Source organism: Saccostrea echinata, unplaced genomic scaffold, assembly GCF_033153115.1.
Source record: "Saccostrea echinata isolate AGI-Se365-2 ecotype Australia unplaced genomic scaffold, CSIRO_AGI_Sech_v1 ptg000028l, whole genome shotgun sequence".
Lineage (NCBI taxonomy): Eukaryota > Metazoa > Mollusca > Bivalvia > Ostreida > Ostreidae > Saccostrea > Saccostrea echinata.
In genome coordinates, this window is record NW_026889777.1 from 15,415,181 (window position 1) to 15,440,905 (window position 25,725).

General features: G+C 32.6%; 2 protein-coding genes across 4 annotated transcripts; one reads left to right on the forward strand and one right to left on the reverse strand.

The window, feature by feature from the left end:
* Positions 1 to 408: 408 nt before the first annotated feature.
* Positions 409 to 19,041, reverse strand: LOC133194162 (cilia- and flagella-associated protein 69-like). Of its 2 annotated transcripts, none has more exons than XM_061330158.1 (23): positions 18,763 to 19,041; positions 18,554 to 18,616; positions 18,192 to 18,257; positions 17,282 to 17,477; positions 16,576 to 16,674; positions 15,691 to 15,764; positions 15,488 to 15,566; positions 15,056 to 15,233; positions 14,389 to 14,564; positions 13,160 to 13,281; positions 12,420 to 12,639; positions 12,162 to 12,326; positions 11,191 to 11,306; positions 10,771 to 10,889; positions 9,594 to 9,675; positions 9,020 to 9,350; positions 8,738 to 8,814; positions 8,027 to 8,224; positions 7,255 to 7,341; positions 6,831 to 6,895; positions 5,738 to 5,780; positions 914 to 1,057; positions 409 to 549 (listed from the first exon to the last, which is right to left on the reverse strand). In XM_061330158.1, the coding sequence occupies exons 1-22, from the start codon at positions 18,889 to 18,891 to the stop codon at positions 914 to 916; spliced, it is 2,829 nt and encodes a 942-aa protein (XP_061186142.1). In that variant the 5' UTR covers positions 18,892 to 19,041; the 3' UTR covers positions 409 to 549. The 2 variants fall into 2 exon arrangements, with proteins under 2 accessions (XP_061186142.1, XP_061186141.1); XM_061330157.1 differs by having other exon boundaries at positions 908 to 1,057.
* Positions 19,042 to 20,523: 1,482 nt separating this feature from the next.
* On the forward strand, positions 20,524 to 23,707 carry LOC133193809 (multiple epidermal growth factor-like domains protein 10). Of its 2 annotated transcripts, none has more exons than XM_061329742.1 (3): positions 20,524 to 20,714; positions 22,222 to 22,335; positions 23,392 to 23,707. In XM_061329742.1, exons 1-3 carry the CDS (start codon positions 20,573 to 20,575, stop codon positions 23,541 to 23,543), a joined length of 408 nt encoding a protein of 135 aa, XP_061185726.1. In that variant the 5' UTR covers positions 20,524 to 20,572; the 3' UTR covers positions 23,544 to 23,707. The 2 variants fall into 2 exon arrangements, with proteins under 2 accessions (XP_061185726.1, XP_061185725.1); XM_061329741.1 differs by lacking the exon at positions 20,524 to 20,714 and adding an exon at positions 21,203 to 21,448.
* Positions 23,708 to 25,725: the final 2,018 nt, after the last annotated feature.

Here is a 25,725-nt window from a genome sequence, read left to right on the forward strand (position 1 = left end):
CAGGCCCCAGGGGGGCAGGGACCATGAAATTCACAATTTTTGTTCCCCTTCACCCATAGATGCTATATGCTAAAATTGGTTGAAATTGGTTGAGCGGTTCTTCAGAGAAGAAGCTAAAAATGTTCAAATGTTAACGCACTGACGCACGACGCACGACGAACGCCGACAGACAAAAACAGATAACAATAGGTCACCTGAGTGACTCAGGTGACCTAAAAATTAAGTAGACTGCAGAATAAATATTGTCCGTGCTGAAATGTCTTAAGATGGACTGAGTTTCTACACCTTGAAGCTGCATCTTTTAAAGACACCTTCACAGGTGTAGAACTATCTGATTGTAACACAATGAGCGAACACATTGAGTTATTGTTTTATATGTTTAAAGCTTACAAAATACCCTTTTAGTCATTTTGGTCAAAATACATTTATTCAGTACAAGAAGAAAAAAACATATATATTACAATTTTTCCAAAAAATATCACAGCAGAATTCTTTACTAATGTCCATAGTTTTCTGCCTGTCACTAAATGTCTCTTCCTTTTTACAAACCTGCAACAAACATTTAAGCTGTTAATCTTCTATAGAAATAAGAAAATGATGGATGGATCTTGTTAACTCTCTTCAACAAAATGTTACTTGTAATCTGTTTTTCCCCTCTTCTCCTACAATTTCATCTATAATCATTTGGCTTTCTTTTTTTGAATGGAGGAAGTTGAAGGGGGGGGGGGTAATTTTTTTCATTCTATGGATTAAATTCTACAAGTTTTCTGTATCAATCTAAGGATAAAAAAAATAAATTTCTTTTTCTTCTTCCATTGCCTTAGTCTTCAGCCTCCCTTTTAGAAACATACAAATTTTCACAAAATTGAATTTTATATGCATCATCTACATAAACAACATTACTGACCAGCACCTATTTTGAGCTCATGGTGGTCAATTTTTGCTTCAGGATTTTCCTTGGTTGGGTGGTTCCTAACTTTGTGTCATACTTTGACAGTGGTCCACCAGTTAAAGACAGTGGTGTGCTCTCTACTGACACAAGGTTAAAACAGAATGTCTGAAAGAAAAAAAAATCAATTTATTATGCAAGATTGCAACTCATAGTTCATAAATTCTGAGACATACATGAATTCTATAAATGGAGTAAGCTACCCTTTGTTAACTTAAGGACATACGCAACGTACCTTACCTACTGATAATTTTTCAAGATATTCTCAATTTAAGATTAAAGTGCCATCAGATGTTCGTAGACAAAAAGTCAGCATGTATCACCAGGGGTTTTGAAAAGATATCAGTTGATGAAAATTCTTGTATAATTAAAAGAAAAATATACAAAAAATACTAAACATATATTCTAGATGTTTTATTTATCCAAACTTGTTTTAGAAGAAGTGTACAGCAGCATATATAGACATTAAAATGTAGCACACAGTTCCTTTAAGAATTGGAACTCTTCAACTCCAGGGAAAAAGACAGTAAAGTTCAAACTACGTTGCGTATGTCCTTAAGGTGCAATGGTACTCTGTTCATTCATATCAATTTTGCTTTCACGCTATCAATATTCCAGAGGAAATCTAATTTATAATTGACATGTACATAATTTCAGCATACCTTATGGAACAAAAATTAACAGAAATGGCTATTTAATTTGATAATTTTATTAAAGAACAATACTCAATCAACCAAGTAAGAGTTGTCTTTCTTATCAGAGGGAACAATGAACATTAAGGACTAAGACAAATATCTGATAAACTGCTGATTAAATCACCATATTTTATTTTTACATTAACTAAAAGTTGTTTTCAAACATCGGAAACTAAACATTTGTATACTTATATGCATACTTGTAACAAGAAAGCTGCAAACCAAAGCAAGTTGTAGATGATGGGGTTTAAAGATTATAAATCAGAATGAGATTGAATTATTTTCCTTGGAAAAATCTCAAGTGCATCCCAAAAGGAGTAGATAACATTATGTAACTTTAACATGGCCCCCGGATCATTCTAGCTCCTGAAGTAATTGTGTAAAATTTCCCTGACCAATTTTCCCCCCGGCAATATTGACCTTGTAAAGACATGGAGATAAATCTACAATGCTGCGCAACCCAATTAAAACCTGAGGAGAACTCGCGTAACAAATGACTCATTGTATTGCAGAGAGCCGATATCCACATTTCCAATATAAATGTTAAAAAGCTTTATACATCTAGTTTTTTTTTCACGTCAGATATTGATTTGGTGAGTCATTCATTTAATTTTGTTTTTCTGTACTTTTTAAGGCATTTCTTTCAGATAATTGGCCCGTACCATTCTAGCTGTGTTAGTTGGATTAGGTCCAACCACTAAAATTGTGTCAAATCTTTCCATCTATCAAAGCTATGGTTCTGAGGTTTTTATTTATATCTATCAATGGTTTATATGCCTTACACGGTGTATTGCCTTTGGTGCTTCTGATTTGCCTGTAATTTGTTGCATTCAAGCTTTGAGTGTTATTGGTTTTGTCTATGAAATGATTTTGAAGTTAGATTTTTTAACATTTATACAAGGAAGTCATCTTGTATAGCAGAAATTATTGATCAAAAGGTTCACACAACAATTATTTCCTTATGGTTCCAGTGTTAATTATATATATAAATATATCTCTCTTTGCCATTCTGGTTTTTTTTTTAATTCAAAAAAGGGTCTTAATTGTCACATGAAACCAACCGTTTAAAATTTATGACCAAGGTTAAATTTTTACAACACTAGGTCAAACTCCAAGGGTCTGAGGTAAAAAAAAAAGTTTTGTCACAAGAAATACACATGTGAAATAGAAAAAATGTAGCACCAACCATTCAGAAGTTATGAAAAGGTTAAAGTTTTTTGCAGACAGACAGACAGCTAGACAGACAGACGGACAGACAGACCAAAAATTATCCCAAAATCTTCAACTACAAGGCGGGGGGGAGGGGGGCATAAAAATAAGATAAAAAAGTTAGAATATTGTATACATGTAGCTAGTTTACCAAAAAGAAATACATGACCCAATACCTCTAGATTTCAATACATTATTTTATTTTCTATCTGCATTTTTTAATTTCAAAAGCATATTCTCAGCCTTTACTCAAAGGCTGAAAAATGTAATCGATTAATAATCGATTACTTAGAGTAATTTTGTGTAATCGATTATTAATCAATTACACTCATTTTTGTCCTGTAATCGATTGTAATCGATTACTTTGGAAGATGTAATCGATTAATAATCGATTACTTCCAAGTTTTTAATACAGCGCTTAAATCTGTTTTCCCTTCAAATTTCAAAGCAATATTTAAATGGTAAATGTTGATGTTATCCACTGAAGTTTGAATATGTTCCTGCAGTTTCAGTGCAGATGCAGTTTCAGTGGCTAACATTCTTACTAAATGCCCAAATGAGGGATTCTCTACCATGGAAGGTGGAGATATTATTCTTGCAACAATATATGCCAAGGAATTGATTATTCCTTTCAACCTTGGATCTGAACCTCCATCTTTATTGACTTGGTGCAAAAATTATTTATAATAATATTTTATTGTGAATTACTTCATTAGTGTTATTTGGGCAGTGCACATAAAACATTTCTGTACATGTCTTTTTTTTTTTTTTAAGCAAATTAGAACGAACTCTTAGTAATAAACATGTAAATTAAATGTGTCTTTAAGTATTTTAACAAATAGCACAATTTCATTCTGTATTGAAATAAGTGTTTTGAGAGCTATTAATTGTTTTAATAATATTGTTTGTCTTCAATGGAATGAAAGTTAAACACTAGGTAGTTCACAGTTTACACCTCATTATCTGCAAATCAGGGATGTCTCAGTCAATTAATTAGCCAAGATAAGCAAACACAGTGACACTTACTCCCTCTCTTACAGACACTTATATAACCTCTCACTGATATAAAAGCAACCTTACAATTTTGAATGAAAACATGAGATTGATTTTGCAAATTTTAAAGTTACTGAAACACAAGTTTGAAGTTGTTTAAACATTTTCAGATATGAATAAGTATTTCCATCTTCTTCTTTTTTTCGAGTACAATGTAGTTTTTTGACCAAATTATTTATATTACAATATATATAATTTGGTCAAAAAACTACAAAAAACTACATTAGCAAAAACAGACTAAAGTACAGCACTTAAATCTGTTTTTGCTATTTATAATTTTCTATTACAAGACAAAGTTTTTCAACATCTGAAATATGAAAAAGGACATGCAGCAAGAGGACAGTGGGTCAAATGTAAAATGCACACAAAAATCTGTATATTTTATTAATAAATTGTTGAAATACACTTCTGAATTATTTAATACTAGACCAGTAGGTCCATAATGCAAATTTTATTGAGAAAATTATTTAACTTATGATAATAAAAGTTAGTAAATCCAAACATTACACTAGGTGGTTTATATTTGATATTGATATGTGACTGACTGGAAATAATTCTCCAAAATAACATCCATTTGTGTATAAAATAATCGAAAGTAATCGAAAAAGTAATTATAATTACATTGAAAATTTTAGCTGTAATCGATTAAATTACGATTACAAGTAATCGAAAATCTCTTCAATTACAGATTATTGTCGATTACTTGAAAAAAAGTAATCATTACAATCGATTACGATTACTCGATTACGATTACCCCATCCCTGCTCATGTGCTTGATACACAGTCATTTATAACAAAATGTCTTCCTGGACCACAGCCTTCAGAGAGCATTAAGTATGTATAATTAATGTACTTCTTGGTTACTAAGCCTAACTTTAAGCCTTAGCTAGCTTAAAAATGACATATTAGGCAATAAAACAGGATATGGAATTATGAAGAGATTCTCATTTAATTACCTGACATGACAAATGGCACACTAAAAAGATTGATTAAAGGTATGAAGAAGATATGAGGTGAACAGAAAAAAGTTGTTTAATAAACCTCTGCCTGCAGCAAGTCACTGAGAAAATCAACCAAGTAATTTCTTACACAAGTTTTACAATGCAATCAATCTTCATCAAATAAATTGATTTTGGGTCTGGAAAATTTCGGACTTATTTTTTACAATTTTGCCATCATTTTTTTTTTTTTTTTTTTTTTTTAAAATCTTATCCCCATCGTCCACCTTATTTTGTCCAAATAACTTTGGTATTGGGTCATGAACATCCTCTAGTCTTTACATAAATTTGTGGCCGCTGAAATTTTTTTAATTTTTAAAACAGGGCCTGAGCACAAGATGAATAGTTAGACATTGGTCCATCATGGCAAACCACGGCCAAAATGTACGATCCATTCCCATTCTGGCCGTGGTTGAATGAGATGAGAATATTTCGTAGCTCATTAAAAACATTGACCAATGCGCGTAAAGCATAGAAGGATAATGAACTTTGAATATCCAAATGCAGTATATGAAACATTTCGTGTATACTGTTGATGTCAATTGTTGACTTCAATTGCGATGGAAACAATATTGTCATTGGCTGAACATGACGTCACAACATTAAGGTGTAAAGGTGTAAGATTACGACACTTTTAATGATCAAGCAGCCACGGGTAGGAGAGAGCTATATGCGGACTCCAGCCGTGGCTTGAGACGATGGACATTGCATGGTCCTGTTCATAAAAACAATTGTCAATAAGAGGTCAGTGTTCCTAAAAACTGCAAAATAGTCCTCCATAAATAAAAACAAATGTTTGTACAGGTCAGAGGTCACTGTAATTTTTAACTTACTGTAGTGTTGGTGTTCTTTAACTCTGAATCATGGAAGTTGTCCCTGAAAAAGAAACGAACAAATTGTGTCAATCACCTGAGATGTCTAAGTAACCTTTACATTATGCCCTCTTTATTTTAAGGTCATACGACACATTCCTCGAAAACATATAAATTTTCCCAAGAATTTGCCTTTGAAGTATTGTTACCTAAACAAGTTTCCTCACAAAAAATTGAGGTACCTTACCAAGCATTTGGGCAAGATACTAGAGGGTGATATTTCTTACATAATTCTTATGGGTTATCTTCTGAATTGCAATTGTCACATTTTTTTGATGTATTTATTTTTTAAAACATACTGAAAACAATTTAGAATTTACAAGAGAATGACAATTCTGAATAATTTTTTGATATAATACCAAAAGATACAAAGCAGGTATCTGAGGAACGTGTCGTCTGACCTTAACAAATCATAGTCATCCTCTTTTCACTGATCCCAATAAAAAATACATTTAATTGAGGTTGTACATTGTAGATTGTACATTGTAATTGTTCATATGCAGCAAAAGAAGTTTTCCTAAACAAAATTAGGAATATTAGTGTAATAGTCTGTTGTTATATAATATCCAAGACGAAAAAAGCATTCAAGAAAATAAACTGAAAACCAGTAATTAAAAGCCCTATTATTTGATCATTAATGGGCTTTGGTAAGATTAGAGTATAATAACAGTATAAGGTTCTAATACTTTATTACACATTCTGGTATTAAGGTTTAAATATTATCTAGCAGTATTGAAAGGTGATAATATCTGGGCTATATACACTCAATAGCTCTTCCTAAAATCTGGAACAGTTGCAGAAATTCTAACATCTCCAGAGACATGATATCCAATAAAAAAAATTGTACAATACCACTTAATTTGTGTTGATGATTAATGTAAAAAAATTTTTCTTTGGAAATGATCTGATCATTGTGAGAAGTGTACTTGATATTAAAAGTATTGCTAATAAATACAACTCTAAGGATAGACAATAATGTCCTAACTAACCACAGTTTATGTATCAGTATAACACATATCATTAAATCTTGTGCAGTGAATATAAACTATCTTACTTTTCCCTGTATCTGTTGCCCATAAGTGAAGCCTCAATGGACAGGTTCTGTCTCTTTTTAGCAGCCTACAAAAGGTCAAGGTCATGATCAAGGTTAATATATCACAAAATAAAGTTATAGGTCAAGGTCATAATCAAGGTCAAGATCAAATAATATGTTCACAAAGATAGGTTACAACTTCTATAGAAGCAATTTTCTGATATTATCAAATAAAGACTAAAAAAAAAAAATTCTATATTTTAGCAAGACTTATTTATTTCAATCTAATTAAAATTAGATCCTTTACGCTCCTGTATTCTGTTGCATGTATGTCACTTACAGCAACATAACAGTATACAGGTGTGTAAAGGATCTAATTTTAATTAGAGTGTACTTATTTTAGTATACATTTTTTACTAAGTTAGCATGGATTGCATGTTCTTACCTTAAGTAGTTGGTAATTTGAAGTTCTAGCAACAAAATCAGTGAAATCGTTCAGAGCTTTTTCCTTCTGCCTGTGATTTTCACGAATCTGGAAGAAAAACATTGTAAAACTTTACCTCTTCTACCCTATATAGAAGTCACAGAATAAATGAATGCTACCACATAATATACATAACACTAGAGACATTAGTTATTAAAAATCTCTTATAAAAGTTTCTTTATGATGGAAAGTAAATGATTCAGGAATCCCCATTAGCAGAGAATATGCAGATTATCTTTTGTTCCCTGTAACTTGGTTAATCTTAGCAGTTTTTATTTTCAGTGAAATGAAGGGTGATATTTATGGATGTTCTAGGTAAAACTGATACATATGGGTTATTTCCATGACACAACCATAACATATGATATTCAGTCAAATTTCAGGACATGTATCTCAAAGTTGATGGGACTAAAACATTTTTTGGATCGATATAACCAATGATTCAAGATATAGAGGTTAAAATATTGAGAGAAAAAGTGGCCAGGGCTTCCAACTTAATTAATTTTGACATAAGTTTAACCATGGTATATGAGATATAGATGTTCAAGATAGTGAAGCGCTAGTTCACTAGTATATAAGGGCATGAGTCTGCTACAGAATGTTCAAGCAATAGATTTCTTTTCATGTACTTCCTGTTTACAGTACATCTATCACAGAATGTTTCATTAATTCACTTTGCCAATTTTAACAAAATTATGGCCAAACAAAACAAAAGTTGAGAAAAATTCCTAACCTCGGCATAGAATTCTTGCTCATCTAGAGCGTCTTGATTTTGTTGGGCCTCTAGGAGTTCGTACTGAGTTCCTGCCACGATTTTAGCCCGCTCTTCAATTCCTCGGGAAATAGCTTCAATGGCTTCCATGTCTGGAGTCACAGGCCTCACGTTCTCAGCATGCAGTTCCTGAATGATCTCGGTCCATACCTCACCCATCTAAAGGAACAAGAATTATGAAATACGTTAAGGTGGCATGGCTCAACTAAGAGAGATAACTCTTACAATTTACAAATCAGTTCTTTCCTTCATAAATTGATCGTCTTCAATAATGGGTTGTTTCATAGTTTGCCTTGTATGGTATAAATAATTGCTCTAAATTTCTGTAAAAAAAAATGTAATTGTAATTCAGTTACAACAGGGGTTCTTATTCCCTGAAAGAAAATCAAACACATAAATCTAAAATGATAATTTGTATAACTTGTCCTACTGCTTGTGAAATGCCTTTTGCTTGATTTGTTTGTTGTATGTCAGTATACTAGAACTGACTCCAGGGTTATAAAACTTAGTTTTCTCTTTTCTGAGACAAAAACTTGAGATAATATGAAACTTTTTGCTGAATATTTAGCTGGAATGTCTCCTGGCAGTCGCTATTTATAAGTGTTTTCAGTTTATGTACATGTCCTAACAAATGTACAAGAATGCACCATAATGTCCACCATAAAAACCTACCTTGAAATCCAAGTATTTTTCTAAAACAACCAGTGTAACATGATCATCTACTGTAAGACCAGACAAATCAGACCATCCTGAAAAATAACTTCATAATCACTTCATATCCCCACAAAGTAATTAATCTCCTTACGTAAAATATATATTTTATTAACTGTAATTTTTCATATTTCAAATAATTAGGGTAGCAAACAATGCTAGTTCAAGACCTGGCATTTTTTTTTTTTGACCAATTAACAATTTCTATTGTTATTCTTCAACAGACTGATTAGAGTTACTTACCGATCTTACAGAACAGTGAGTACAGTTTAGCCCTCATATTTTCTGACACATCTACGATAGACTGACTGGGATTACTGGCGGGAAGGGGTACTACACCCTGATACTCCTGCAGGGCCCCCATTAGTGGCTTTGTGATGTCAGCAATAGCCCCGTCCTTATCTCTCTTTACACCCATGTCTTTCTCCTCATTCCTGTAAATTTCACAGAACAGGTGGGCCGCTGAGCAGTTGTCCTTGCCCCTCCATGTGTGAATGTGGTGAATTGTCTTTGGATTCTCACACAGATCTAACAGACATCCCAGAATCAGGTTGTGTGTATTTTTTGGACAGACCTGAAATGGAAAACCATTTTGCTATTGTTAATCCCTTTTTAAGCAATAAAATGTTGAATCTTAGAATACACAAATCATTACATGGCATCATTAGCCCTCTTTTCTAAACTTTATACACTAAACTAATGCAAGTTCACAGACTGACTCATGTTGCATATCTACTTTTTGACATGCACAGTTAAGAACATATAATGTGTGGGTGGTAATTAGTGAGAAGCACTCATTAGGAACTTGATAACTTACCTCCAGGAGATCAATGAGTAAGAATACACCTTCTTTCTCCAAAAAGAAATCTTCTGTGATGTAACATCCAACCACAGCACACCTGTATAAAATCAAACAACCTGATTAAAGGATTTTTTTATTATGTGAAATCTGTGAAAACATTTCCATCAATCAATCAACTTTTTTTTCATACATTCTTCCTACTTTTGACATCACCTCAACAAACCAACAAATCTGATTATCGTGACTGACACATCCCACACAAAGCTTGCTTTCTGAACACAAATCTTTAATCCTGTGTAACATAAACAATTCCCTTTTATTTTCTTTCTTTCCTTCCTAACCTCTTCCGAAAGCAACCATATTATTAGCAACTACTTTCATCAAATTAAAGAATCCTTCTCATCCCCCACCCCCTAAAACTGTTGAAGAATTGTCAATGTTTTCTTTCACAATTTATACCCCATAAAGTTGACAAGGGAGATAACTACTAGTGACCAGACATAGTTAACACTGACGAGGGAGTTAATTACTGAATAGACTCATTCAGCATCTGACAGGGGAGATGAATATAGAAAGGTGATACTGCACACCTGTATCTCAAATAACTAAAGTAACATTGCCAACAAGTAACAAAGGGTGATAACTACCGATAAGATTACTCAAAGTTCTCAAGGGAGTTAACTACTGTACATCCCTAATTTCACAGAATTAAAAACTTAGACCAAAATTAATTTCTGCCATTATTTCATTGGTTTATTTATGATTTTTATGCATATAAATGAAATTCTATAGTTTGATTGGAGGGTCATTGCGATTGTGACATCTCAAATGACACCTCAAACAATGTTGTAAACAGTTTTTGTGATGGCCAGAGTCAGCTATGTATCTGAGCAGAAAAACTTTTAGCCTGATTATTATCCAAACATTTGAAAGGGAAATGATTTCTTACTCACTATGGAAGGAAAACAGAAGATATATCTTGTAATCTGGAAATTTTTTCAATCTTTCTGAATCAGAAGTTTGTTTACCAATTGAAAATGGGTGCTGTCATGTCTTAGTTTTTTGAATCTGGGCTATTATTGATAAAAACAAAGCTTAGAAAGGAAAGAATTACTGACCAGACACAATCTACAGTGAGACAAGGGAGATAACCCCTGGCAAGACACAACTGACAAGGGAAATAATTACTGACCAGACACAATCTACAGCTGACAACAGAAGACGGTGATGACCCAGGCCGCTGTTCAGGAATTTAGAGTTGGTCCTCAAGTAATGAATGATCACCTCCACTCCATCCACCCCAAATAGCTCCTAAATATAAATAAGACAAATGAGTTAAGAAACAACAAACAACTCCTAACAATGGAAAACAAAGAAAAGTTTATTCTCAATTTAAGAGCAAAGTTAGTTGAATATATTCTGTAATTTTATAAGTGCAATCAAAATTTAGAACACTCTCCTTTGAAAGGGTTCAAAATAATGTACAAGGGTAAAAGAAATTAATTGCTTTACACTTGTATTAGACCATCTCTCTCCTTCTTTTATAGACAGTTACATGAGTGATAAAGCAGACAATATAAAATTCTGATATTTAATCTCTTTTTCTACTAACTTTTCTGTGCATGTCTCCCTCACACAAGCAGGAGAGAATCAGCAACATGTCTGACTGCATCTCAATGTCCACAGCATCGTCCTCTGTTTCACTCCGAATGGCATTCTTTAAGATGGCTATAAAAATCACCAGATTAAAGGTTAGATGAAAGATAAACATTCATTTTACATGTGGATAAGTGTTTTTTTAGTTGTTGATTGAAAAAATGCTAATTCGTATAAACAAATTTACATTAATTAATTCTTGTTGATGTTTTTTTGATTTACTAATAATTTGACTGACTTATTGGTGATATAAGTGATATATAACTGATGATACATAACTGATGATATATAACTGATGATATTTAACTGATGATATATAACTTATGAGTAACTGATGATATATAACTGATGATACATAACTGATGATACATAACTGATGATATATAACTGATGATATATAACTGATGATATATAACTGATGATACATAACTGATGATACATAACTGATGATATATAACTTATGATGTATAACTATATGATATATATAAATGATTATTAAATGAACTACTGATGATTTGGTTAATGACTTCCTAATGACTGGTTGATGATTTACTGATTTGATGAAAAAAGTGAAGATAACAAACACTAATTGATCTAAAAAAAATCCACACACTATCTGTGAACAGGGCATAAATCATAGACCCCTGGAAACACCAAAGATGGGATCAGATGCCTAAGAGGAGTAAGCATCCCCTGTTGACAGGATACACCCACAGTGAGCCTTAAGTATTGATCGGGTAAATGGAATATACCATAGTTAAATTTAGTATAAAACAAAAGCCTTACGATTAGTGATTTACTGGTGATTGATGATTTACTGATTGGTTCAGCTGATGACTTGGTACATGATCTGCTAAGGATTATTTGATGACATATGATGATATAAATGTAAGTGATGTCTTAATGAAAATTTTATAAATGACTTACTGATGATTTGGTTGATGACACCCTGGTCTGACAGATCCTGTAAGACACCTTCATCTCCTGTAGACACCACACTGCGGAGCAGACGTAAACAATGCCTCATCTGTCCTCTCTTGTTGCCACGGCCACCAGAGCCATGGAAACTGTTACCATGACCACCAAAGTCCTCTGAAATAATAAATGTATCAACTTTTCATTGACAAAATCATATCCAAATTTAAAATGTTGTAGTTCTGTGGACATAGAGACAGACTTGTTTACCTTCCCCCACACACCATTCCAGTAACAACAGCAGACGTGTGCTACCCTGGCAAGTCATGTAATCCTCAATCATTAGGGGAACCAGGGCACACAGACAGGACATAGCATGGAGCTGGATCTCCTCAAACTGAGCAGGGGTCCACTCCCGGGGGCCAGACGTGTTCTCATTGGCCCTCACAAAGGAGAATAGGGCCAGCATCAGGTGTCCCTCTGATAACACCTAAAATTAATGGGAAAATATGCAAATTAGGTTTCAAAGCTTTTCTTGACAACAAATTTTGATTTATCTGTATTTTTTTTCATATAATTTGTTGTCACTTCTTAAATGAAAATATGAAATTACTTCAGCATGTAAAACTTGAAAATGTATTTTGAGGAGAATCAAATTCCAGTTTTATAGATGAAACCTATAGATGAAACCCATAAAAATTTTCTGGGTTTAAAATAAAAAAAAAATAATGATACTCATTGCAATCAACCTACAATCAAATATAGATTGATACTAGGCAATATAAATTACTTTCAATTTACTTTATTTTGACCTAATTATGCAAGACTGTTTGCTCACAAAAATTTCATTCCTGTATATATTTTCATTGTTAAGGAATACATACTGGATACATCAACACCATGTTTTGAGAAACTTTTTTCTTTGCAGTTGCTTAAAAAAATAACCAAATAAGGTTTCGCAAAAGATGAAATGGTTAATAGTATATATATACCAAAGCAGTATGACTTACAGGGACTACTGTTGGGTCTTTACTGAGAGTCACAAGGATACTAAACAACAACTTCTTTAACTCAAAATCTTCATGGCTCTTCATCAACTTTAAATGCTTCACCAATGCATTGTGACTTTTCACTGAAATAAAGAATGAATTTTATATCTCCTTTATCCAAAATTCACTTACATTTTTAGAAAAAGGTCTTCTAAGATTTTTTTTACTGTTTCTGTTTCATTCCAACAGGTTGATGTACGAAAAAAATGGCACTCTCATCACACAAATATAACCCATGCTATGTTCAATCCAAAGTGATGAATGAGGGAAATTTTCTGATACTTGTATATATATAGTGAAACTTGTCTACTTTGGCTTTTGTGTTTCGAAATCTTGCTTAATACAATGTAAGCTTTAAGTCCCTTTCAGTGAAATATAGTGTCTAATCCAGAATATTGTCTATAATCCCACCAATTTCTTTGGAAACAGTGGTTTCCAAATAAGAAAGTTTTACTGTAACAGTTTTGCAAAATGAGCAAAAGAGATGTTCAATCAATTAAATCAGATACTATTTTTACATTATTTCTGAAAGAAGGGAGGTAATTCTTCCTCCTTTATTATATTGCAAATTTACAATCTAATAATAATTATTTTGTTAATTTTTCCAAATCTTAGTTTTTGACAGCTATATAAGTGAAAATGAAGACCCTTAAAAATAAGAAGACACCAAAAATCCTAACTTATGAATGTTAATGAATCTGACATAATGTTAAAGCTCAAACAATGCTAATTATATCTCTTATGTGATAAATAAACAATTTTGAGACATGAAGTATGATTGATTTGACAGAAATTTGCTGGCATCCACATGTTGTCTTCATAATTTAACACAAAAATATTTAAACAATGATAAATGCCATGTGGCAATTTGAACTAATTCATACTTCATTATCTGGAGGAAAAAATATTATTTATACAGCAACAAATCTATTTCACTGGAGTAAAAATGTGGGAAAGCACTTCGTCACCTTCATACGTTTTTCTCTTCTCAACAAACACATCATGACATGTGTTATGAAATGAATTCTGAATATAATGAACAGTCAACATTCTCAAAATTCCATTTAAAACAATACATATTATGAGCAGAGTCACATAGACCTCTGAAAACAGAGGTGGGATCAGGTGACATTAAGGGGTAAGTATCCCTTGTCAACTGGTCACACCCACATTTTTTTTTAAATACAAACCTTCCTGGAATGTTGCAAACAATGTCAGCTGTTTGGCAAATCCTGTCTCTACAAAGGGAGCGTTCGGACATTTCGATGCCACAAGCATTGTGATGACCAGGAGATCATTACGAAGCTGTCTGCCATAATGACTGTAACTCTGCGTTAACTGGTACACAAAAGCATCTCGTAGCTGACTGTTTAAAACAAAGATATCATAAATCTTATCCTTCTGAGAAATTTTTGATGTTTTTACATAGAATATTTATATGCATACTGAATTTGAAGTATCTGCGTTAATTTTCCTACACATCATCTTTTCATAAGTGCTAAAAATGTTGGGTTAATAATTTAAAAAGTATGAAATTCAGTGTCTACAATATTTGTTTTCTAGAAGATAAATGTTTCTCAACACTGTTTTTTTTTAAATGATATTCTTTTTCAAGACATGTTTCTACCGATTGTCAAATTAATAGTCCTATACATGCAGAACTCTCAAATAACACCATATTACATGTACAAGTAATTATATTTGTATATTTTTATTATCATTATAGCTTTACCATGTTTCCTTTCTTAAACAATGATATCAGAGCATTAAGTGTTTGAAAGTTACAATTTATCATATTGACATCTAAATCTTGCAGTTTTTAAGACAATACAGCCATTATACAGGTAACAATTATACCTGATGCAGGTTAAATTGTTAAGCTGCTCAGCAAGTTGCCCCTGGTCTCCATTTTCTAACATATTCCACAGGATTTCAACAGAGCGGAACAGGAGCTGACCTGTGGGGTCAGAATCCATCAAGTGTGAACAGACAGTAGTGGCCGCATCAGCTCTCAGCATCTGGTCACAATTCTTGGCTGTAATGGTCAAATTGAAAATTTTAAAGCCAAAACACAATATTTTACACTTTCTTACTTTATATGCGAATTATTTCTAGTATTTCAAGTACATTTTAAGTGTAAAACAAAGATGAATGCTTAGTGCTAAGTTTTTGTTACCTGCTTAAATCACAGTATTTTATATTCCCTTTTTTCATATGTTAATTATTTATGTTTTCAAGCATGTTTTTTAAAGTAAATCAAAGATAAATACACAGTGCTTATTTAGTTACCTGATCCTTTAGAGAAGTGTTGGAGTACATTCAGTACGGCCAGTTTTATGTCCACATCTTTCTCTAGCAATGCCAAGGACTGGAAAAAAAACATCAGTCTGACAGTGATCAAAACTTTTGCAACATTTATTATAATATGCTACTAATCAACATCAAATAAAAATAATATTACTTAATGAAACTAAGAAAATAAGATATCTTACTTTGACTAATGTTTCTGAGACATCACTGTTTTCGATCACTCTCTTGTTATATGACAGACTGGTGGCTTGGAGCTCTGTGAAAAAGTAAACATGCATAATATAGGTTATAAAAAAGTTTGTGGACTGGCACAATAAAATTAAAACTGCTTAAAATACATCAGTGAAATACGAAATACTCATTTAGTAGCATCATGTTTTTGATCTATAGAACAAATTCTAAATCATACATTTAATTTTTTCACAAATAGTCAATGTTTTTGTAAGCAATGGTTTATTACCATAGGAGAGACACATTTAATGCTAATTTGCGGTCTGAGTATCTAAAGTCACTCAAAAAGTGATGTTGATCATGTCAAGTAGATATTGAAATTGACAGGCAAATTAAGCTGACATAGTCAAGGAGAAACTTTTCCTTTTTTATAGATCCCTTCAAAATATTGTTCATTGAAATCAGCTATTCATGAAATTGTAAAGTCATACAAACAACACAGGTCTCAATCCTTTTTTAACTCCAGGGTTTTTCATCTAATTTAAAAACAGTTTATGGGGCAGAGGGAGGCGTATTGAGAAGCAATGAAGTTGTCGAACATCATAGGGCTCAATGGCGACAGCACCAGGTGACCATATAATATTTTTTGTATTTCAGGATAAATGGCAAGTTATCAACGTATTAACCTTAAACTTCTTAACCTTACCAATTTCATAACCACAGCCTACATAATATTAATTTTATTGCATCTGTCCACTAACTTTTTGATAAACCCTCATAAATACTTCATAGACTAGCTAATTAGACTCAATTATCATGATTGGTCAATTCAATAAACTTAAATAAATATATAAATAAATAAATAAATAAATAAATGGTCAGTTCTATAGACTTACTCTGGACATCTTGATTGGTTGGTTTTTCACTGTAAAATGCAACAAGGGTGTCACATATCTGTCTCCTTATGTCACGAGATGGAACTCGCATTAAATATCCTTAAAAATAAACACATTTACAAAGAGGGGCAACTCTTTAGAGAACAAAATAAAAATCAAAAAGAATTTATAAACCCTTTCTTCTTTCTGAATAGTTCTTAAATGTAATTTTCATAAAAGACTCTATCGTCTACATACAAGTGAAACTTAATTCAAAGATAAAGCACATGTGATGAAAATTAAAGGACTCCATACAAAACATGCATAGTTAGAAAAATTGTTAGGAGCTATCTTATGTTAAAGTTCAGTATTAATATACACAAATTAAACACATACAATACAATGGAAAAGTTCATTTCAAAATTTATCTATGTATTTACTGTAAACCAACTTTTATTCATGTTGGAAAAATATCAGCAAGTTTCACGACCTTGCTTTATTTGTGAATATTTCTCGCAGTGAACTTTTTATTTCACTTTCTTTTTATGTAGAACATATCCTCAGTCATGAAACTTATTCTTTGCAGATAGATTTCAAACTGACAAATTGCAAATAAAAGTTTCCGCAAATAATAGCTGGTTTACAGTTTACATGTACATCAACCACATGTAAATAAAAAACAAACAAACTAATGTACAATATTAAATGCTAGCTTTAGATGACTCACCTAGCTGTGAGACAGACTCTGTGACAATCTGCTCAAAAACAATTTCATCTGAAGATTTCTCCTTCAGAAATGGCAGGCTACAGATTTTCAGAATATCACAGATAAGTTTCTCAAACAATGGTTCCTCATCTTGGCCCGCCACACGATCAGAACACACATTTAGGATCTTGAAAACCTGAACTAAATCTTTCATGGGCTAAGTCATTATTAAGGAAAGTAATGTGGAACTAGAGGTTGAGTTCACTTTGTAAATAGTTTTTATTTTATTTCATATTAAATTTGATTTAATATATCCTCCAGAAAGACCTATTGAAATTGTTCTGTTAATTATTTTTCTTCCACTGATTTTTTTGGTTTGAGGTTTATCAAAAAGATTTTTTGTTCACTATAAAGGTCATTAGTAATTATGAAAACATTTAACCCAAAGACTATGAACTATATGACCCCTTTCAGAATTCTTGCCCCTTGTACAAAAAATCTTGTAATCGTTACTCCTCCAAAAATGTTTTACTAGAGAGATGAAACCTTCACTGCTATCTTCAACTAATTCAGAAGACTCTTCAATCTATTCATTGCCAAAGAATTCATCAACCCCTTTTGTGAGTTATTGCCCCTGAAAATTTTTACTGTTTTCATATAATTGAATTTTTTAAATTAAAAAATAATTTATCATAGGGACATGAAACAAACTGTACAGTACAGTTTGTTTCATGTCTCTTAGATAAATTATTGTTTTATTATTTATTAGTCTGTACTGAAATCTTCCACTTTTGCCCTTGAAAGTGATATCATAAGGTCATATGTCATAACGCACATTACTCAATTTGTTTGCACACATGTTGCAGTTATCAGACTATATCTTTCAAAAAATAATGATTCAATGCTTAAATATTCTTAGACAAAAGGATACAAATCCCTTCTGATAATGTTTCACCAGTCGCTGAAGTGCATTAATGTGTCTGTCTACCAAATGTACCTGAAAAATAAAAAATAAAGTCATTCTTACTAAATCAATTTTATCAACAAATTAAATGTCTCATCAGACTCGATTAAGTTTCATCTGCATAGGTCATTAGTATTGAATCTATGGACATGAAGAATGACAGTTTGATTCCTGCTATATTGAATATTTTTAATAATAAAGTTTCAGGTAAGAATTAGATTTGAAAAAAATTACACAAGTAAAACTTACTATGATACATTGTAATTAATCTTCTCTCATTAGCAAACACAACTGCAAACAAAAGTATCAGCACTAATTATAAAACTTACTGAGTGTGGATCTGTGAGAAGCTTTACAACTCTGCTTAAGTTGATGGGTTGGAGCTTTGTTCCCTATAATAAAACAAATATTTTGTTAGAAATCTTAAAGGAAAATTATCGAGTGCACATATAGATGGTGAGTGTGAAGAATTTTTAGACCATATATTTAAATTAACTGTGAAATAATCTCTAACATTGTTCATATGGATGTTCCGTACCTTCAATATGCCAATGTCATCGTCTGTGATAATATGAGCTACAATAGGAACCCGCGGTTTATCGGGCATAATGGCTTGTGTTGTTGTCATTGTTGGATTAAACGCTTGTTGGGTTTCGATTGCCGCCATTTTTAACCCAAAATCGGGATAAGGAAAGAACTTTTAAAATTCTTAAAGTACTATTCTTAAAAGAAAATGCTAACTACTGAATAATCCAACAAAATAATGAAGTCTTATCCATCACCAAAAGGAAAGAAGGTCGCCATTTTATGTTGCTAGGTAAACAGGAAGTGCGAGTGAGACAAAGTGCGCCCGACCATTTTTATATTTTTTTTCTATCTCTTCATTTATGATAACAAATAATTAATAAGTATTCACTGTCTGTTTATAAATTATACAGATAATAAATCGATATCTTAAAAAATATCGCGTTTTTCTTAATTTTAGAAAATACAATGAATGTAATCTCGACCCCGATCTTAATTATTTTTAACAGAATATTTAAAGGAAAAAAATCAATAACTATTTCATGAAGGAAAACTGACATGCTTGCGTCTTGGGTCACGAAAATTCGATTTGTAATTATGTATATGTATTGGTTTAAAATCTTGAATCCAAATAACGATTTTATGTCATACATGCCCGTAGAACCCGGGGGGGGGGGGGGGGGGGTTACCCCATTATATTGCCGATATATAGCATACTTTAGAAAAACATAGCTTCATGTACTATATGCTTGAAGCTATGTTTTTCTATAGTATGCTATATATCAGCAATATAATGGGGTCCCCCGTGTTCTACGGCCATGTACGACATAAAATCGTTATTTTGATTCAAAATAAACTTAAATAAAAAAATAAAAGGTCATTAGACCTTATTATTGAGATGACTCATGTACTATATGCTTGAGTCACCTCAATAATAAGGTCTAATGACCTTTTATTTATTTATTTATTTATTTATTTATTTATTTATTTATTTATTTATTTATTTATTTATTTATTTATTTATTTATTTATTCATTTTGCTTTTTAAGGAAATTCTGCTTGGTATCCCCCCCCCCCCTTACTGTAATTGCTTAATCTTACGGACGTGTTATATTATATATTTATTAAAATAAATATGAAGGGAAGTTGACGATAAAAAAGTTGAAATCATCACGTTTCGTTGTTAGTTTGCTTCAAAGAATGGATGCAAATGAATATTCGAAATTGATGAAACGTAGTCGATACATCTAAATTGATTTAAGTCCACAGTAACAAGAGATTCTTTTCATACCTAGAAGTTTTTAAGAGATGCATTCCGCGTCATCACATTACAGAAAACATGTTAACGCAGGTTCTGCTCATAAAGGGTCGGAATAAAATTACTCGTATATAGAAAGTTTTCCTGTGTGTTCGAGAATCATCTACAAATTGAAATTGTCTAGAACATATTCGTTTTATTCGAAAACTCTATATTATATAATACATTTAATTAAATGAATGTCACATCGTTTTTTTACTAGTAAACTTTAAGTGAACATTTAATATGATATTAAGAGCTCTCATAAAACTATCTTACGAATATTGAAAACAGACAAAAAATGTCAATGTGTGTCTTAAATTATGATTCATTGGAGCAAGTATGTTTATTATAATATGTACTTTTACAAGGCTATGATATACGTGTTTGGATGTACAAGTATAGTACTTTATTGGTTGTGAAAAAACAAAACATAACGTAAGTATAAAACACCATGATGTGGAGTCAGTGGAAGTTCTTTATCTCCGTTGTTGGCTTTATAGCGATCGCTTATCAGGGTTTGGCAATGTCCCCTGGAGGTCCCCCATGCAATGGAAAGGAGGACTGTGGAACTAACGCATTTTGTAACCCAGATAAAAAGTGCCAATGTGAGGAGAATTTTTATCCATTTGGGAATGACTTCTGCCCATCTGCTGTGGGCTGTTTTGGTAAGAATAAAAAAAAATTGAACAGAATGCTGTCAATTTCATTAAAAAAAAATATTTTATGTTTAAAAAATTCGATGGTTGTTCATTATTTATGACTGTTAAACAAATTAGTTCGTTTTAGAATTTTTCTTCCTTTTTCAAATTTTGAACTAAATCTGAGTGGATTTAAAAAAAAGAAAGAAAATTCATAGTTTTTAAAATTTTGTTCCCTCAATTAAAACCTTTAAAGATGTAGTGTTTCAAGAAAACATATAAAGATGTAGTATTTCAAGAATTTCATGTTTCAAATATACATGTATATAACATGCGACTAAGAGAAGACATTTATTTAAAACACGTGGTTTATAAATCATAAAGCTGATTCGTTTTAGGATTGTACCACAACATGAGCTACATATACACGATTTGGGTATGCACATACAAGTATGTGGATATATGTCATTTCATTACCTGTGGTAAGAAACTTTACTTGTGGCAGAAAGAAAGGTTGACGTTGGTACAATTCAAAAGATATCTGAACGTCGTATCTGACACCATGACGTTGAGTCTGCGGACATTGTTTCATATTGTCGGTTTTCTGGCTATTGTTCACCAGATTCGAGCACCTGCTGTTGTTTCGTGTACTACTGATGAGGAATGTGGGGCTAATTCGTATTGTAATCAAGAGTGTCTATGTGAGGAAGGGTTTTATCCCTTTGGAAATGAATTCTGTCCATCTGGTGTAGGATGTTTTGGTATGTTCAATTCTATCCACCTAGAGTGGGATGTTCTGGAATATATGGAGATAACGATATTCAAGCTCAGAAGTCCATTCCAAACAATACAAATCGGGAGCAGAGCAAACACGGACCTCTAAAACCTCAGAGGTGGGATCAGGTGCCATGGAGGAGTGAGCATCCCCTGCCGACCGGTCACACCCGCCGTGTGCTCCTCATCATGATCGGGAAATAACGGAAAAACCCGTCGTGTTTGCTCTGCTCCTTTTTTGTAATGTTTAATGGACTTTTGACCTCGAATAGTGTTCGTTATCTCCACATATATATCTTTTGGCTCAAATCAAAAGACCGATGGTCAGTGCCTCGTAGAATCCCAGCTGCATTTGATGTACATGGCGGACATATTTGCTATAATTATCTCTTGGGGGGGGGGGGGGGGGTAAACGGTTACCTACTACTTTCTAAAGTTTAATCTTGACGATGTTCAACATTTTAATTAATTGTCTGGTATTTTTAATCAAACAATCCAAAATATGTGTATCATTAGATGAGAGTATTTAGATATTTGTATTAACTGATTTTTGCGTTTCTTTTGTGTGTCACTATATATATTTTCATAGCATGACATTGTTAAGATTATGTGTTCCACCATGTTGTGTTTAGCATTTTATTTTTAACATTGTGACTTAGAAAAACAAATCTGCAATATTTTGAATAAACCTGTATTTATATGGAGTTAGTTTTCATTTGCATTAAGGATCAATTATTGGTTCTAACTGATATTTTTTCAGCGACATGCGATATCGCTGGCGATGATTCAGAATGTAACAATGGAAGATGTCAAGTGAAGTTTTATTTCCCGGAATGTGTCTGTGAGGAGGGGTTTGAAGGCCCACGATGTGACGGTGAATATATATTTACTTGATTATTGGGAAGGGTAAAGCGTTCTTCCGTCTCAAACGTGAATATACATTATAGAGAAAACGGAAATTTGCACGCCATATTACCGAATAAATATTCGTGTCTCAAAGTAATTGCATTAAAAAGAAGCTACTCACTACATTTTATGAAAAATTTACACGAAGATGTCATTACGAAGTTAACAAAGTGCGTAATTTCTTAAATGAATCCATATGCCAGATGCTTCCGATAGAATCAACTCTGATCCCCAATGGATATTATATCTATATGTAAACATTAACTTTGCTTTTGTGCTAAAATGGGCATACTTACTGTCAATCACCATACCTTTATGTGAGTATGCTATCTGTGGAATGCAAATATAAGACAAACACTGATTTATCTGAAAATAGGGTTTTCTTTCCGTTTTTAAATCACCTCGAAGATGTCGGAGGGAGCTTATGCTTTACCCTCGAAGTCAAGGATAAAGTTTTGTGGGGCAGACTTTTATTATAATATTGTTTCAGAGTTGCATGGATTTTGCATCTGGTATGTTTTAATTGTACTCGAGTCAGGTTTCAGATGCTGCATTTTCAGGCAATATTTTTTCATTAAAAATGACCAGGTTAAGGATAAAGATAAATTTTTTGGAGCAGGTCTCATTTCCGAAACTGTTTGGTGACTATGCTTGCACTGGTGATGTATCTAGGGATGCACAATGCCAAACTTGCTTCAGATGCTGGAACTGACCTATATTTTCCGGATGAGTGTGCAGGTTAAGTGTAACTGACGCACACTACAAAGAATGCTTATGATGCTGGATCTGACCTACATTTTCCAGATGACTGACAGGTTGAAGTTTTTGGAGCAGGTCCATTTCCATGTAACTATAAATACTACCTGGACCAAAACGTGGATGATGCATGAAGGGTTGTTAAAGTCAAGAACCTACATTTGGTGTTAGACTTTGCCTCAACTTAAGATACATTCGTCCAGTCGAGTTTTGTAATCTTTGATTAACTATGTTTTAAAATCAAGCTTTAAACTGTTTCCATCCACAGAAAGAATCAGTACTACCAGACTGACCACTACTACGTCGTCCACCACTACGCGAAGACGAGGCGGTGCACTTCCGGTTTTAGCCGCGGCAGTAGGTATCCCCGTGTTTGTTTTGGTAGCCACTGGGATACTCGGCGCTGCCTTTGCTGGATGAAGACTGTGTCCTATATCATCATTTGATTAAAATGTTCATGAATATGCTGCACAATGATTAAAGAACCCCAGAATGAAAATTAAGAAAATGCATTTTATCCCACCTCTAATGGTTTTGGAGGTCCGTGTTTGCTCTGCTCCCGATTTGTACTGTTTTAATGGACTTTGAGCTTGAACACTGTTCGTTATCTCCATATTTCATGTACTGATATATGATAATTCGTAAGATGTTATTCAAACACATATTATCTGACCAGATTGTTTCATTTTTTTTAAAGAAAGGATCTTTATTTAATACATGTATCGATATTTAAATGATATTCCTGAGTGAGTTTCAGTTTTTGAAATGAAGAATTGACATCATTAGTATTCCCTTAATTTAGTATATATAAACTAAAATACCCGGTACATATGAAATTGTTGAGCAGGCATGTAAGTTTCCCTTAATGTGTTGTCATAATAAAACCCTACCTAAAGACCTCGATAAGGAACAACAGGAGGAATATGAGTTAGAAGACTTCCGAGTCTACCGAGTGTGAATACAGTGTTGAATTACATAATTCTGTTCTCTATGATGGCATATTTCTGTTACAATTTGTCATAATGCCTATGTCAACTTGTCAGATGTTTATGTCAACTTGTCAGATGTTTAATATATCGTCCTGTCAGATGTTTATGTCGACTTGTCAGATATTAAAGTCGACTTGTCAGACATTTATGTTGACTTGTCAGACATTTATGTTGACTTGTCAGATATTAAAGGCAACTTGTCAGATGCTAACGTCAACTTGTCAGATGGTTACTTTGACTTGTTAAATATATTTTTTAGATGTTTATATCGGTTTGCCAGATGTTTATGTGGACTTGTTAGATAATTATCAACACGACTAGGAGCTCACTTATTATTAAAGCCTATTCATGCTACTAACTGATATTTTACTTGTCATCGTAATTTCTGACAAGTCGACATACGTGTCAAGCAAGAAAACATTATTTTCTGACAATTAGACATTATTTTTTGACAAATCAAAGTAACATTCTAACAAATCCAAATAATTATCCGACAAGTTGACATAAGTATCTGACAAGTCGTCATATTCATCTGACAAGACAACTAAAGATAATTTCTGAAAAGTCGCCATTATTATCAGACAAGTTGACATCGACTTGTCAGATGATAATGTCGATCTGTGAGTTAATGATGTTTATGTGTCAGATATTATGTCGACTTGTCAGATATTTATATCAACTTTTCGGATAGTTATGCCGACTTGACATAAAAGTTATGTTGACTTGTCAGATGTTTACCTTGGCCTGCCAGATTCCTATGTTGACTCGTTAGAAATAATTCTTAAAATTAGGTGATTAAATGCATATTATATAGTAAAATCACATATGATTCTAAACATCAAGTAATTAAATTCAAATTTTATAGTTATAATCAAATTATTTTTTACATCAAGTTACACAGTTACACTTACTGTACCAAGTGTTTTCAACACTTCTAACACTTTCTTACTAAAGAAGTTATCTCAACTCATTCTTTTAGGTGTTCCCTGCAGCTGATCAGTATATTCATGTTCCTATACGAAATGATGAAACTCTCCAACCGACTGAATATATAATTAAGTAAGAAAATACCATGCAGTACACTAAGTTCCTGTACCAATAGGATTGCTGTGGGATAGCCTGATAAAAGCTTTGATAACAAACTGGGTGTTTTCTACACGTCGTCTTTCTACCTTAAGGTACTCTATTTCCCTAATGATCAATCAAAATATACACGAATGTGTCAAAGTTCTCTGGTGAATATATCAACCTTAGTATATAGAACCTTAAGTCAATGAAAATAACATAAGTCAGCCACCTAATGAATATTGATGCCTATGACTACAAGCAAATAGGGGAAATCTCTGACTCTCAAGTTCAAGGTCAAATAGTGACCTATACTGGTGTGTCTTTACAAATGATAGAGAGTAGAAGAGAATGAGAAATTCTGATATAGAAAGGATTACTGGACAAATCTAGTGCCCATATTTGACTTGGCAATTATTATAAAATTATAGAAAACTAACATGACTTCTATAAGTTAAAAAAATTATTTCATACTCGTAAATCAATAGAAAAAACAAATCTTTGAAAATGGAACAAATTCACAAATAATAAAAATGAAGGAAATCACG